The sequence below is a fragment of the Ascidiella aspersa genome, chromosome 9, assembly GCF_963924565.1.
Source record: "Ascidiella aspersa chromosome 9, kaAscAspe10.2, whole genome shotgun sequence".
NCBI classification, from domain to species: Eukaryota; Metazoa; Chordata; class Ascidiacea; order Phlebobranchia; family Ascidiidae; genus Ascidiella; species Ascidiella aspersa.
The window spans coordinates 15176619-15193836 of NC_139455.1; the positions used below are offsets into that span (position 1 = coordinate 15176619).

The window sequence follows — 17218 nt, forward strand, 5'->3', positions numbered from 1 at the left end:
ACGAAATACATGTACAGAATAAAAAAATGCTTCGCTTTAATTAAAATATCTCTTTCCTAAACACTAAACCTGTGTTTCTTAACCTTTTTTACTTGGGGCCCACCTAGAGATGGTATTTTAAAACGGTGTGGCGCACATTGCGAGCGAAGCAAGCGCGAAATTTTTGAGGTGTACCTGTATTTCTCTTAATGCTTGCAATTTTTTATTATATAGGCTTAATAGTTGCATATCTTTAAGGAGACTCCAGCCTTGAGACCAAAATAAGAACAGCGTAAACTTCGGAATAAAAGACAGTTAGGAATAAGGCGTAAAAATGACGAAATCGGAATCAGGCCTAAATGGCCAAAATAAGGCCAATACAACTTTTATCTAACCCCAAACACTAGAGTCTAGACTATTTTAGATCTTATCCTGTCGTGGTCATTAATGCGAATTCGGCGTTATTATGTCGGTGATCTTAGTAATATGATATTATGGATAATCTGAGTTAGATATTGTTGCTTTGTAGGTATTCTTGTGTTTTCTACTTGAAAGTACTGTGGAATCAATGAGCTAAGCCTAATAGAAAAGTAAAAATACATGTTTTATGTATTAAATTATTTTTTCCTTTTGCTCGCGGCGCACCTGGCAGCCTTCCGTGACGCACCGGCTGAGAAAAGCTGCACTAAACATTAGATAACCAAGACAAACAAAGGCAACGTTAATTACCATAGTTAAAAAAATGAGAATGACCTACGAGTCGCATACCACCCGTAACAGGCGTACAGTACATGCAGCCCGCCTTATATTTCCATTATTGCGCCCGTGGCGCATGTTTTGTTTGGATATTTAAATACCTGCTTTAATTGGGTAAATTTGAGCTGTGACACAATATTCTGGAGGCGATTTGAATAATAACAATTTAAATCTCTTTGGTTAGACGTATCTTTGACGTCATTGCAGAGTTGGTCTCAGTCATTTCGTATTTAAACTTTAAATACATCACCGGGCCTAGCCAACATAACTGAGAAACAAGAACTGTTTTACAATGATACAATGAGAATACGGAATCACTGAGAACCAACTCTGCAAGGACGTTTAAATTTTAAACTCTATCGTGCGGCACTCTGTAAGACTTCAGTTTGACATCCCTGCTATTATGATTGCAGGCTGCCAAGATTACCAGCAAGTCACAAAACCACACAATGATTTCTGCAGAACTTCACAAAGAAATTGTTATAATGAAAATTAGCTTCTAATAATTCATTTTTACGTATTAATCTGACATAATAGCCTAATAGCTAATTTAGTTTGATTTAAGGATAACACTGGGGGAAAGTGCTCTTGGAATAGCAACTCAACTTTGCCTTTATTTAATAGAGGGGGTCACACCCCGACTTACCAAAGTATTTGTGCTGCCATCTAGCGGCAAATGTGTTTAACAATAGGATTCGATTGACCTTCCACCAGATGTCGCACCGTGTAGCTATCGGCGTGGCTTTGTCACTGCTGCACAGAAAAAGCATCCTTTTTTCAAACAAAGTAAAGCTTGGCAACATGATGTGAGTAACACAGAAGGCACAATTAAATTTTGAAGGAGACCCTTCTTTACGTACAAAATCGCAAAAGGCCTATTTTAAAGGAAAATCCCCTTATGCAGAACGTGACTTTACACGAGTCAAGGGGCACCCAAAGAGAGCGCGCTGGCTGAAAGGCCTGTTGGAATAACAACTTAACTTTGCTTTTATTTAATAGAGTGGACACCATACCGACTTACCAAATTATCTTTGCTGCTATCCAGCGGCATTTTTTTAAACAGGATCCTTCAGACCGTCCACTAGGTGTCGCTCCATGTAGCTATCATCCCCACTTTGCCACTGTTGCACATCAGAAGGATTATCTACTTTCCAACAAATTAAAGCTTGGCCTGTGAGCAACACAATTAATTTTTTCACGTGCAATATCGCGACAGGCCCCATTTGATGACAAACCCGGTACAGAACGTGACTTTCTACGGGTCAATGCACCCAAAAGAGAGCGCTCTGGGGGAAAAGCCTTTTGGAAGATCTCAACTCTGCTTTCATTTAATAGATTGTGCTTTGTGATTTATCGATGTAAATACGCCAAAACTTTGCATTTCTTAATGATGTTCAAAAACACAGTAAAAAACAGTGAAAAAAATCAGAATATCATATTTGCGCTAAAATATTATGCTGACATGCCAACAGCGTTCGAAATTTTAAAATGGGCATAATTGTAGGTCTTACCGTTTTATTTTTTGGAATCACTTTATACGTAATTAAATTTCGAGTTACAGATGCAGTTGCGGAAAAAAATAGATGCTGGCTCTTAAGACGAGAGCCGACGGCTGCCTAAGCCCTAATTGTCATACACGTTCTTGTAGGTGACTCCAAGGGCGGATTAAGGCGGGGGCTGAGGGGGCTGCAGCCCAAGCCCACCAAAAAATAGGCCCACAGGAATACACAATAATGACCTAAAAAGCAACAATCCTAAAGCAGAACAAATTTATAAAACCATAAAAAATGAGTCTTAAATTTATTTGAATAAGGCCTAAATTGATCGGAATAAGGCCTAAATTCATCGGAATAAGTCCTAAATGTATCACAATAAGGCCTAAATTCAACGGCATATGGCCTAAATTTATCGGAATAAGTCGTAAATTAATCGGAATAAGGCCTAAATTTATCGGAATAAGCCCTAAATTGATCTGAATAAGGCCTAAACTCATCGAAATAAGTCCTAAATGTATCACAATAAGGCCTAAATTCAACGGAATGGGGCCTAAATTTATCGGAATATGGCCTAAATTTATCGGAATAGGTCCTAAGTTCATCGGAATAAGGCCTAAACTCATCGGAATAAGTCCTAAATGTATCACAATAAGGCCTAAATTCAACGGCATATGGCCCAAATTCATCGGAATAGGTCCTAAATTCATCGGAATAAGACCTAAATTAATCGAAATAAGGCCTAAACTCATCGGAATAAGTCGTAAATTAATCCGAATAAGGCCTAAATTTATCGGAATAAGTCCTAAATTAATCGGAATAAGGCCTAAATTTATCGGAATAAGTCCTAAATTAATCGGAATAAGGCCTAAATTCATCGGAATAAGGCCTAAATTTATCGGAATAAGAGGCCTAAATAGCCAAAATAACGCCCGAATCTGTGGGTAGAAGGTATGGGACGATCGGGTGCCATCGGACTGGCATCGACCGTTTTGGTGACTACGTTTGGACGCCCTAGTCTGACCGGCACCGTCACGGCGCCGCTGTTTTGGTACCGGATTTTTGGTCCTGATTGGGGCTATTGGTGGGTAATGGGTGGGGTTAGAAAATGGGTTGGGCTTGAAATTATTAGGGAAGTTAGTGATGTACTTAAGGGTGGGTTTTGGGGTTAGGTAAAGTGTTGTTTAGGCCTGATTCTGACCTTTTAGGTCTTATTCCGACGGATTTAGGACTTATTCCGAATTGTGTTTTATTTTGACGTATTGGGCATGCCTTAAATCCTAGCTAAATCGTTGATCATGTTTTCCGAGAGAATTGGGAAAGAAAAAGGCACGCTTAATGCAGTGCATAGCATTTCTGTGATCTGAAGAGAGGCACAGCTTGGCACTGCCCCACTTCGCGTATTCAATGATTTTGACGGCGTGAACGCATGATATGAATAACGCAACAGAAATTGGAAAAAATAAAGCACACTTTAGGTATAGAAACGTAAAATTTGCGGGAGAGGGAGTATGGACTACAGGAATTCATACAAATTAAACCACCCAAAAACATGCAATGTGTACTATACTTTATTCTGTGATAACCATCTCTTTAATATACGTTTTGTTTTGCCAGATGTTGGCAGGTGAGGCAGTGCCTCACCTTCCTCCGCTGACCGCACGTCCCTGATAATAGGCCTATATGAAAAAATACATAAGTGGTTATGAAAAGCAAGAATTTAGAAAAGAGAAAAAGTGCGATTGGTAAGCGAGGAGAAATGTGAAAACACATCCCCTGACCCACCAAACAGATTTAAAGAAGAATCGTATTTGCTTTTTTCGTTTTTGGCGGAACTAAATACCAAGTCTGGTCTAACCGTAATAATAAAGGGAGTGCTGAAAATTTGCTTCAGTATTTTACCCAGATGATCTGGAAAAATCACTTCCTGATGAAATGATTTATTTTCTTCACTGTTAAAAGAACACCATTTTAACGTCGAAAGTAGCAAATAAGCTCAAATATTTAGATTTGTTAGCGAAAATGAGTTCATGTATGCGTTTTCTAATGTATCTGTTGTATTAAGGATGCATCTTGGTGACCAAGACTTGGTCTATTAATTACCAATTGTTCAGGCAAACGTTCATTTTCAGTCCTTAAAAGGGTGAAGAACCAAATGCGTTGGTATATGCGGTTCAGAATAGATTGCATTCACTAGCTCCAATTAAAAAAAAACGAGATTTTGGGAAAAAAATACACAGCTTTTCCATAGCTATGCTTGGTCAAAAGCTATAAAACATGTTAATTGAATCTGTTTGATAGGTGAACAAAGCACCGGTATTTTATATTAATTGTGGCTGAAACAGTAAACAGGACGAATATAGACCCATAGGCCCCTGAATACCATACAGCCCCAGGTCCAAAACCTTAATCCGGTCCTGGGTGACTCCAAGGAACAGGCCGCTATGATACCTGTCTTTAACTTCTTATTAAACTCTAGATAAAGACACTTCACTCAGTTGATATTGCTGGTTGAGTATATAATCACAAATCCGAGAATACACGATACAATAGCACTAAGATTCAAGTCGCTGGTTTATAAGCCGTTTATGGTAGAATCAATCAAGAAACGCCGATAGATCAACGCCTGTATAGATAGGCGTTGGATAAGTGCACAGTTTGGCTTTTGGTCCCGCACCAGTAGACATTGGTCACGTGCATAGTGACGTTAAATTAAGAAAAACAGAATAATAAAGATTAATAAACGCTATAAAGAGCGCCCACTTTTGTTTGTAGTTGTTCAGACATTCCCGCTAAATTTGTTTTGTGACAAAGAAAATCGAAGTAAGGTACAGCAGCAAAAATGATTACTGAAAAAATTACACAATTGGCATCTTCCGTACTTCAAAGTTTCTGTGATAAACTATTGTTGAGTTTTCACACAAGGCTAATTTAAAGTCAACAAAAAGTATTTCTTTGGCGCTCTTTTACTTATGTATGTGAAAATTAATATAAAAAAAACTTTCTTCAAATGCCGCATACCACAACGCATATTGTTTGTGTTAGGGTGCGGGTTAGTGTTTGGTTGAGGGTGGGTCAAGTTATTGATAATAATAAACATAATATTACTTGACCCACCCTCACGCCTCACCCAAACAATATGTGTTGTGGTATGCGGTATGGTTTTGTTTTTTGCATAACTTTTCACGTACATAAGTAAAAGAGCGCCATTTCTTTTACTATGCTAATATTGTGCTACTGTAATTTATCCGGCGCTCTTTCACTTATGTACGTGAAAAGTTATGCAAAAAAACAAAACAAAATAACACCGCATACCACAACGCATATTGTTTGGGTTAGGGTGCGGGTTAGCGTTTGGGTGAGGATGGGTCAAGTAATATTATGTTTATTATTAATAATAACTTGACCCACCCTCAACCAAACGCTAACCCAAACAATATGCGTTGTGGTATGCGGCATTTGAAGAAAGTTTTTTTTTTATTAATTTTTACGTACAATAGTGAAAGAGCGCCATTTATCTACCAACAGGCAGTGTTTGTTACAAATTATGTACTTTGAATTTGTTTGCAATGTTATTAGCTGTCAATAAATAAATAATCAACTTTTTTAATTTACATATTTAAATAGCAAAATGGTGTTTTCCTCCAAGCTAACAGAGGAGGAGCAGTTTTTAAAAAAGCAATTTCAAACATTAAAAAATTTGGTAAGTTACAGAGGGCCTTGAATAAAATACCAAAATTAAATACTGACTTTTAAAGTTTATATATATGAATCATTGGGTATATAAATTTACCAGTCTGGAAAGTATGGCAGATCTCAACGAGATAGCGTGGGTGCACAACCAAAAAAATGTTTGGTGAAGAAAAAAATAAAGATTTTCCGATGCACTCTGTATTGCATACATTGCACTGTAAACGATGCCGCACAAGCGATTTACATATTTTGGGTACAGTTCACATTTTTTCGGGGTGCACTTTTAAAAGGTTAAATAAAACTGACGGGTGCCCTTGCCATACTTTGCACAGTGGTATGTTTATATATATACATGTTACATTGCCAAAGAAAAAATAAATAATAAATTTTTTTTGTTTAAATAAAATAAAAAACGCAGTCTTGGTTAAGCTAAATATTCATGTGTGATATAATATAATATTTAAAAAAATTTTACAAAATGTTTCTTTCAATGGTAGAAAAAAGAGCTAAAGCAACTTACGTTGAAGCGAAAACAAGAACAAACTGCAGGTGCAGAAAATGGACCACCAAATGCAAAGCAAAAAAAAGCCATGATTCAGGTTAGTTTGTTTGTGGTAAATGTATAAAATGTTCTAGTCAAATTACCTTCTTCCCAGGGCAACTGTTTAAAGAACATTGTTTACTAAACTATGCCGTGGTGCAGTTCTGCACCTGATGACTTTGTTGTGTCACAGCTTATCGCATACTTTAGTGACGTCTAGATTTATTATTTTTATCTACAGTCTTTTTTTTATTTTAGTATCATTATATATACTGGCTATCACATTCTCGTTTTAATTTTTAACCCTGATGAGGTCAGCTGGTATCTGCTGCCGAAACGTCGGTTTATACTTTGTTTACACCAGAAGAGCGATTTCTATCTAATAATAATTGTGCTATGTTACAGTCATTTAACTATAATATTAAAGAAACTGTGTAATAATAATAGTTTTGTGGATTATTGAATGCTAATATTTTTTTTTTTTTTGAAGGCCAGTATAACAACGACATCAATCTCTTCTGAGTTTTCATCTGGTGGCCCAAATTATAATACCAAAAAGCTAATATCGGTTGATGCTGCTGCGAACACTGAAGCAGCCAAAAAACTTTTAAAATCAGGGGCAATACAAGTTAAAGTCGAAAACAAGATTACATTTAAACGATCAAGCAACCTGAAAAGAAGAATGACTGTAAGAATTCCTTTTTGTTTAGTTTGAATTATTTTTTGTGTTTTTTCTAAATTGTGCTTTTAGTAAAGACCACAATTTGTTTTTTTAACTTATATGTATAAATATTTTTAACTTGTAGGGTTACATTTACATTGGTAATTAAATATGAAGCAAGTTGAAACAAGTATTGCTATGGTACTACAATGAGCAAATGGTTTTGTGGTCAATTTCAAATGTTTTAGAAAATTATTTTATATAACTATAGTAGCCTTAGCCTTACATACAAGATTTTTAAATGAAGCAACACTAAATACAATGTAGGATTCAGTGCCAAGGCGTCATTCAATGTTTCAGTCATTTAGTACTGGCAGCGATTCAACCGAAGAGGACTCGCAAGATGATAAACCAACAGATGGCAAAGTACAAGAGGTGGGCAGCATCTTGTGTTTTGAGGTTTATTGATGTTTTTAAAACATAAAAAAATGTGTGCAGCGTTCAAAGCCACTTCCAAAGCAGCTCAATCCACCAAAGCCTGGCGAGAGGAGAAACTTGCTGCAAAGAAGGGAGAAAAAGTCTCGCTTGGAAAGAAAAGAGCCAAAGAAAGGTGGAGGATTTTCCATACATTTTTAACAAAAATATAACACTTTAATTTTTTACAACAATTCTGCTTCAAATGATACGTTTTTCGAATTGCCACAAGGTTTTTGAATTCGTAAGTCTTCGATTGTGTTAGTAAGTAAGTAAGCCCGTTTATATGCACGTTTAAGCCGGATTCGAATCTATTTCGTTAATTCATTCTCTCTCGTTTTGGCGCTGGAATGAATTAAGTTCTTTCGTTTCTTAATCGTGCAAAAGGAGTGGTTTTCAATCCGTTCGCCGCTTAATCTGTTTGTTTCGCTGACGGCCGAAATTGTTTAATGTAGAATGACCTGTTCTAACGCAGTAAACATCACGCCACTTTTGGGGTATTATGACGTAACACGAACCGCTAGTCGTAAACAAAACAAGTTTAGCGCATAAGGAAAGAATATTACATAACTCGTAAAATTCTAATTTGTGACAGAGGCGCTGGTCATAAATTAAGCAAAAAAATACAAAGCGCCAAGGTCAGGTTTCATTTTTCGAATGCTATTAAAAGCCCTCTGCTCTAATCAGGTATTACAAGGGGGTACAATTTTTTTTTTTTTTTTTTAATTCTAGGAAGTCTGCAAAACCGCAAAAAAAGAAATTAAAGGAATGTAATACATAAAATTTTCGGCGCCTTCGGCGCGTTTCATCATAGATTAAGTCGTGTCTATTTAGATTGGCTGCATACGACATTTCGTCATATTGTCATTTGTTGATCGACATACAGTTCGTAGGTGTGCCGCAAAATTGTTTTAACTCTGTTGGTGTGCCGCAAGTGAAAAAAGGTTGCGGAGCACTGGTCTAAAATCCACAAAATCAAACATTATTTTGGTTAGGATGCGGGTTTGGGTAGGTTTAAATAGTAATACTTGGCCCACCCTCACCCAAATTTTGTACATTGCTTTAATAATTGTCTCAGCGCCGTGGTAGGATTCTAGACCAGCGCCAAATACAGTTTTCATTAGTTATGTTTGGTACATCTTATAACCTTCTTTTGTCTACGCTGCCTTGTATATAGCGTTCACCAGCACACATAAGCTTAACTTTCCTGCACTTACATTCTGCGTGCGAGGTAAACTGAATCACTATACAGTCAAAAACGTACCTAACCGGCAAACCTAAGGTAATTCTTGTTTTTTTCAATTTTAGGTTAATAAAAACGAACAAGCAGCAATAGATTGCTGTCGCAAGGAGTAGCCTAAGCCGAAAAATCGGTTGTGCGTCATAAGTTTACTGGAATATTACGTAATAATGCATATCGTGCAGTTTGTACACTCAAGCTGGCTTGAATTTCGCGCCATGTAATTACGACGCTGGAACAAATTACTTTTCAATCCGGATTGAACCTTAATCTAATCTGCCCGCTAAAGGTGCATATAAACGGGCTTAGTGTTGGTTTGCGCATTGAAAAGTTATTTAAAAATATATTTTTTTTTTCAAAAAGTATTTTATTATTCTTATTTAAGTGTTTTTAAAGTGCTATAGTAAAACAAACATATTTTTCATTATATTGACCATGTCATTTATACTTTTTCTGTTTTCGAATTCAATTCAAAACACATTTTACGTGATCCATTTTTAGATCTTAACTTATAAAATATATTTGAAAAGTCTTCAAATATCTTTGAATTTATTTTATAAAAACGTGTTGCAACCCTGATTTTTTTGATTTATGAATGCGACTGGCATTATCTGTTTTGTTGACAGGAAATACTGTTTATGTGCACGGCTATGTTGTGTCAGAGAAAATAATCAAGCAACACTTCTCATCTTTTGGCAACATTGTCGACTTAAAGGTTGAAGAGGCAAAAAGGTTTGATTTAATTTTGTGTGGCAAAATATTTCTAAATTGGGCTGAGGTTTGTTGTGTCTTAATTGAGTGGTTAAATATGTGGATCAAATCTTGCGGGTGAATTTGTATGTAACTGGGTTTATGACTTTATTTCTTTTCCAAATTGTATTATGAAGTATAGTTAAGTATTATGGTTTGTAACCAAATCATTGTTAGGGAGGGAAAGTTGTGCTGGCATGTCGAAAGATATGTGAGAGTGTAAGTAAAATAAACTGGTGTGGCTGCGTGTTATGTTTTTTTTATCTAATTTTAACTTGGTTGAACAAGTCCTGCATTTCCTTACACCTGTGTAACAGGTAATCGTCTATTTCATATCGTGTTATAAAAAATGAGAATTTAGGTTTAAGGCCTGGCCATTGTGCATTTGATTTGATTTTTAGGGAATGACATTGTGAGCAAGTTTGTAATTACCAGGGAAGTATTGGGTTATGGATTAGTGACCATTATGGTGATTACATTGGACAAGGGGCGATCTGTTGGCGAGTTTCTTGGGTACCCTTTGTTTTAAATTTGGCAAATCTGTTAAGCCATTTTGGAATTACCTACATTTTTTTTTCGCTTTTCAAGCTCTGGATTTGTCACATACGACAGCTTCGAGGCGGCTGACAAGGCCATAAAGGAAATGGACGAGACATTGGTGGACGACTGTCGACTCAAGGTGTCGCTCGCCCGCAACCAGAAAATGCTTGGCTCCGTGGTGTCGAGTGACGTGTGGTCAGGACTTGGTAAGTGTTTCCAAACCATTAGTCGTGTTCCATTGGAAAAAATAATTGGGTCGCACATCTGCGTTGAAGGCAGTTAAAATAAACGAACATAATTACCATTTATTGGCTAATAATATTGCGATGTCTTTGGGGCATTGGGTAAAATCGAAGCTGTAAGAAGTAAAAAACAGACTCAAGGGCCCCGTATCCCACATACGTATGTTTATTTTACATTTTTTTAAAACTGCTTTCAGCATTTGCAACACAACACAACTGACATGAAGAACCTTTCATAACGTTTGTTTACGGAAATCCTATTTATGTCTAACATTTATTCAACTTTTCGCTGAACTGTAGTTGATCGTGGCGACAAAGGTTCGGGTGACAGAGACACGAGATCCTTAGTAAAGTACGACGATGACGACATCAACTTCGATTGACCAGCAATGGTGTTGTCATCGGAAACTAATGCCTCAACCCGCTGCATTTCGGGAAAATTCGCCGTCGGGGATAGTTGGCTTGTGGGTGGTTATGAACAATGCGACGCGATGTGTTTACTACCAACAAATATTGGTCAGCATTAATAACTACACGGCCCTTATAAATAGTAAATAAATTGTTGTATACTCCAATAGGGTTCACAATGTTTGGGGCAACTTAACCAATTTGCTTTAGTGACCTTTTCTACATCTTTTTGAAACTTTATAGCATTTTTAACGCACAAAAACTTTTGATATTATACGTTATACTTTACAGATGGCCCTAAAAATGCAGTTATTAATACATTAATAAGCGAAATGTTTTATGGTAGAAACTAAGCTACATTGTGATAAACATTTAATTATTTATTTGTATAATAACTAAGGCAAATAAGATAAATACAAAGTTTGATTTGTGGCCCTCGATCTTGAAATTTGGTTCTTTACGAAAAAGTTTTTTTTAATGACCCCTGTTATATGTCATTTATGCTCATACTTGGACCGTTACATCTCACTTCTGTGACCTTCCATAGCCATTCATGTTAAGAATTACTGTCAGAAATTTTAAATTTGTTGATGTTGCCATCAATGTAAACTACTTCAGCAGAGGGCTTAGTACCGTGAAACAGTTACCCTTCTTTATATGTTTGCGAAGGCAAGTACATTTTTGTCATATTTTTTTCGTAAAAATATTGGCGTATAGATACTTTCGTTTGTAGCATGCTACAAAACAGTTGCACTGTGATTTGAGTTGATTTGTTGTGTTTTTACTTAAAATTAAATTTGTTGTTAAGCTGCTTTAGTGTTTTCATTTTGCTTTATTGAAAAGAAATCAAGAGCAAAGCACATACCAAAACTTTTCTTTTAATGAAGCACCGTAATAACAAAAGTCTAAAAGTTTATAAACAATACCCCTTAAAACAAAAATATTTGCCGATTATTATATCGATTTTAAGTTAAGTCATACTTTCTATTTTTGAGTTTTGTTTTTACGCTAACTCTTGTGAAGGTAGGGGGTTGACTAACTGACAAATTGGGACGATTTTTAAAAGTTACGACATAACGTAACGTAAAAGCTATATCTAGAGTTCTAGACGTTGCGCCATAAGCTAGTAGCTTTAAAAACATCGCAGCGCTGATATGTTTTTGTAAGTTTTGGTTTGGGAGGTGTTACATACACTACAAAAGCTACATTGGGAATATGTTGAAAAATCGTGCAAACTAAAAAACACTTTCTAAATCGTTGCCGAAAATATTTACTTTTGAGGCTTCGCTTGCGCGGTTTGGCCAAATTACCGCATAGCGGCGCGTAAATAAAAACATTTGTGCCGCGCCGTCCGCATACCGCGTGTGGCATGTCAAAGTTTATTGTTTAGTTAATTAAAAAGAAATGGCAAGCTGTTTACACATGGATGTTTCACCACTAAAGTAAAAAGTAAGCTGTTGTACGTACTTATAAGTGTTGGAATTCATTGCTTATAGTGCTCAAATTTTGTGGTGCAGCGCAGCTTAGTATTTTGAAAATAATTTGCAGCGCAGCTTGCGAACAACTTATTAAAGTACGGTGCGGGTAGCGAACACAAATTTATATTCTCACCATCTCTAACCACAGTTCATTCGTGCAAAATGGTTCTTTTAAAAAAATATGACATATCAACATAACTAAATTCAGGCAGCGCGCGAAACTTTTTTACATTTACGTGTATTTAAAAGATTCGAGTTTTGCTCAAATACTGGTTTTATCAAGATGATTTGGGAAAACAAGCTACGACGGTTGACAAGTCCCGTGTTGCATAGCTGCAAACAACAGGTTAAAATTTCACGCGAACCGCACAATATTATAGATTTTGTTTATACTCTTACTTTAGTTTATTTTGGTTGGATAAGTGTTTCGCACGGTACAATGACCATATGCAAAATCGTTATGAGCCTATATTAATAGTCAAGGCTTTCGGTGCTATCTTCTTTTAAGGATTATGCCCTGTGGATGTTGCCTGAAATGAATTCCTTAAACCTGTCAAAAACATAATAAAATAATCAAGTAACATTTTAGTCAAAATATATAGTTTGATGGAATAATGTATAATGAGTAAATCCGGGCGTGTGACGTGACTATGCCACCCATAAAATATTCTGCCTATTTTAACTTGAAGCATGTGGGTTGATTATTATGAGTTCTCATTAATTGTCTTTGTGCCCCATGAATCTCCCCTACTTCTTTAATGGGGATGCCTGAGTCTGATTGCAAGTCCACACAGTTTTTGCTGGCTGGTGTTAAGCAAGGCAGGATGAAAGTCAGCAAGCAACAACCGTTCTGTTTATTCACTAGACATGACTGGTGTATATTTATATAACGCTCTCGCATATACAAGTTGAGAATTTGCCTGAAAAAGAAAGGCGACACGGAAAAGCGGAAATGTTTTATAACCTAAAGCCTTTTTGGCAGCCGGGAACTGTGACAGCATTGCGTTCACACACGTGAAATACTTTTATCTGTAACGGAAATATGTGTCACACAAAAACATTTGTCATGTGTGTATATTTCAACAGGAGAGACATGACCACCGTGCTATCTGAATCCACTAAATCGAAACTGAAACAAACTGCCATTGTAATTTAAGTGCATACTGTCAGGTCGCTTATAGATTTATTGTAAATTCACATAATTTAGCATATTTCGCTTGCAATAAAATAGCTTACAGCGCAGTAAAAACACGAATTGCCAGTAAGAAGCGCATCGCTGACTGTTTTGCAGTAGAAAGGACACGACTAACGTTGCATTCGAAGCGAATGCGTTGAGGATTAATACTGGCCAGTTAACTAGCAGGATGCAGCGCACAGGAAATACGCCAGAAAGACTTTAGCAGACTTTAGGACACGCACAACAAACACAGTACTGTAAATAACAAATACAGACGCTGATTCGCTACATGTGTGAAAACAGCCGAAGCTTTGTTCTCAGAGTGACAGCGAAAGTTTTCAATAAAAACGTGAAAAAGTATCAACATAATGCACACTCAATAAACATTTGAAATGCCGGTACTCAAGTTGAAGCAGCGAGTGTTAATTACAAGTCTCATTAAACTAATTTGCCTCGACCAATCAACCACACTATTACTTCAAGGTATTGCTGTAGTCTGATTACAAATCCACACAGTTTTGGCTGGTGTTGAGCTGGCCTGGCAGCAAGCCGGCCAACACCCGCTCAGTTTTTTGACTAGACAAGACTGAATACATATTGTTGTAACGCGCTGCTTATAACAAGGTGAAAATTTGCATGAAAAATTGCGACATTTTACAGCAGCTTCTTAAAAAGGTGCGGATGTTTTTACCTAGCGATTACTCATTGTGAAACGTGCCGAGAGACATTTCACAGGCGGCGAAAAGCGGAAATAGTAAGTCATAATTAAGAATTTTAACTTTATTTTTATGAAATTTTAACTTTATTTTAACCTAACGAAATTGCTTGTCCACAGTTCTTCCTGAATTGATGCCAGAAACCCAAACATAATATTTTGTCGATTTCAGACCCAAACGTAATATTTTGTCGCAAAGTCAAGGTGTTTTATGGATTATAAAAAGTGGATCGGGTTTTTGGCGATAGATTTAGCTTGCTTAGGCATTTTTGTATTACAGAATGCCAGTAGGCTGTTTCTAAAATCCAAATTGTTGATCTTCGAAAAAAACACGTTTATGAAGATAAAGTGTTTTATAAGAATTCTGTAAATACAATACAATCAATAAAAAAATGGACAATTTGCGATAAAAGTTACCGCTGATCCAAGTGGGCATTGTGACATTTTGCCTGCTTTTATGGGTTAATATGGTTTAATTGTGTCGCAATTCCTGATTTACAATGCTTCCACGACGATTTTGACAAAAATTACTCTCAAGAAACACAAAAGCTTTGTCATGAGGCAAGCGGATTTAATTGCAAGTCTCATTAAACTAATTTGCCTCGGCAATCAACCTCACTATTACTTCAATAAGTATTGTTGTAGTCTGATTACAAATCCACACAGATTGTGTTGGCTATTATGGGCAAACCGGCTAATGCCGGCAAGCACAACCACTCACTGTATTGACTAGACAAGACTGGATATATTGATATAAGGTTTCGCATATATAAGTTGAAAGTTTGCATAAAAGAGGAAAGGCGACACCAAAAAGCGGAAATTATTTATAATCCAGCGCCTTTTTGGCAGCCGGTAACTTTAACAATAACGCGTTCGCACAGGTGAAATACTTTTATCTATAACGGAAATATATGTGTCACGATATAACATTATTCATGTGTGAAACAGCCGAATGCTTTGTTCTCAGTGTAACAGCGAGTGTTTGGTAAAAGGCGTGAAAAAGTGACAAATCATAAATCGTAACATATTTGATAAATACACAATACTATAAATTCTAAATTATCCACTGATTATTACTTATGACGCTACAGACACTCCAGCACAAAAGGAATTGCCGTCGTGAATGTAACACGGCGGCTGCTTTTCGCAATATACCCGAAAGGTTTCTATTTTTTTTTAACACAATTGACTTTTGTTAGAAAGTGCTTCATACGATTTGAGCGAAATGAACATGAACAAGGCAATGAGTCACGAGTTGTAGTTTTTAGCAACACGTTCAACAACAAGATGTTTTCTTCTGTTGATAAATCAACGAACGACAGGCGTTTTATTGTTGTCTCTCTTTCTCGTTCACGTCCTTCCGTTATAAATGGTGAAAAACGTGAAACTGTGAAAACAAAGGAAAGGAGGGGCAGTTATTTGTTCGGAATTAAATTCTATTGATTTTTAACATTGAGCAACATTTCCTTAAAAATTTGCATATTTTAGTTTGCACAATTCGTTCAATGTAAGTTTTAAAATAACGACGCATCACAAGAAAATACGCTTTGAAGTTGCTGCTTATTCACTATTGCTTTCAACAAAAGGCAGGAAATGGGGTGTTCCTAAAGTTGTGATTTGAAAGCTAATGTTTCGCGTGTGGATAAATCATTATGCTTGATACGAGATGTTTAAACTCGTGTGTAAACGCGGCTGCGTGATGAGAGAAAAACAGACAAAAACCCAAAACGTACCAAATGTTTAAAAGAATTCGGAAATTTAACACGAAATTATTTCGTGCACAACAAAATTAAGTCGTGATTCACAAGTTTAACGCGTTGATTTCAAACTATTGAGTTCCAAGCACAAAAATTAAGCTCTTTTAACATTTATCAAAAGATCGTGCGATCGACGTTTAAGCTTAGACTTCATAGCTATAGACTATACATAATTTGCGAAATGCGCTACTTAATGGTTTAATAGAAAGTCGCATTAAAACAATTTACAGACCTTTCAGTTGATATTTTTACTTATTATATATATAATTTTGTTTTTATTTTAAAAGTATAATAGATTTTTCACCTGATAAACTAGGCAGAATCGCAGTTATAGTGAAATCCATGGGCAATTGCGTTTTCCATGATTCCAAACGGTGGTGATGTCTTATCGGCAACGCTTGTTTGTATTTAGTATTTCGAATTCCAAGCAAATGCTTTGCTGACGATATGGAGCGTCCTTCGACGTATACTTCGACGAGATCAATTGTTCTAACAGCTAGCTTCTTGTAGGTTCCAAACATGGCAGTTTTTAGGCGGTCGTTTGTAGGTAGTCCGTACAGATTAAGGTACATCTTCTTTTTGAGCTTCGTTCGACGACTTTTCTTGAAAGTGACAAATCATAAATCGTAACATATTTGATAAATACACAATACTATAAATTCCAAATTATCCACTGATTATTAATTATGACGCTACAGTCAAAAGCCATAATTTGACAAATTTCGACTTAATTAAAAAATGTTAACTTTATTGTAAATTTTAACTTTATTTTGACCTATAAACTTCTTAGAAACAGTCCCCTAGGTGCTGAAAACAACTTTATTCTTTGATTCGTGGACAGACGAGGTCCTTAAAAATTTTTAACTTTATTGACTTTTGCGGGCCCTAGTCATAATATACATTAATCATATGTGAAAGACCCTGACTCCCGGGTCTCAAGCGGCAGCAGAAACAGAGGATACTTTCAGTAAAAGGCGAGCAAGAATGACAGAATCATAAATCATATCATAATCATAACATATTTGATAAATGCACAGACTCTATAAACGTTTAAAATATTCAATTAACCTCTAAATTCACCCCTGTCGCTACAAAGTAAACTGAAATGATCCCAGATGCTACAAACTTCCCAAATGCTTAACTTTCGAACATTTTTGACGTCATCTCTGAAAATAATTAATTATCCCTAATTTAAATTTCTGAAAAAAAACACATAAAACATGATGTTGAACCCACTACATAGCAAGTTGGCTAATATATTTCAGAACATTTTGGTCAGCTAAAAATTTTTGAGTGAGGCTGAATCTTTTAAAA

At 36.2% G+C, this 17218-nt stretch overlaps 1 protein-coding gene across 1 annotated transcript; it reads left to right on the top strand.

Moving 5' to 3' along the window:
* The first annotated feature begins 5792 nt into the window (after window positions 1-5792).
* Window positions 5793-11589, top strand: LOC146133186 (negative elongation factor E-like). Its single transcript, XM_083397235.1, has 8 exons — window positions 5793-5931; window positions 6419-6520; window positions 6953-7150; window positions 7451-7558; window positions 7622-7733; window positions 9464-9569; window positions 10176-10333; window positions 10670-11589. The coding sequence occupies exons 1-8, from the start codon at window positions 5860-5862 to the stop codon at window positions 10750-10752; spliced, it is 939 nt and encodes a 312-aa protein (XP_083253361.1). The 5' UTR covers window positions 5793-5859; the 3' UTR covers window positions 10753-11589.
* The last annotated feature ends 5629 nt before the right edge of the window (window positions 11590-17218 follow it).

Bases quoted from the DNA above. Each gene is read 5' to 3' on its own strand.
- LOC146133186 (XM_083397235.1), top strand. From the start codon at position 5,860: ATGGTGTTTTCCTCCAAGCTAACAGAGGAGGAGCAGTTTTTAAAAAAG. The intron at 5,932-6,418 runs GTAAGTTACAGA...TTTCAATGGTAG, and splicing joins TTCAAACATTAAAAAATTTG to AAAAAAGAGCTAAAGCAACT. The intron at 10,334-10,669 runs GTAAGTGTTTCC...GCTGAACTGTAG, and splicing joins TGACGTGTGGTCAGGACTTG to TTGATCGTGGCGACAAAGGT.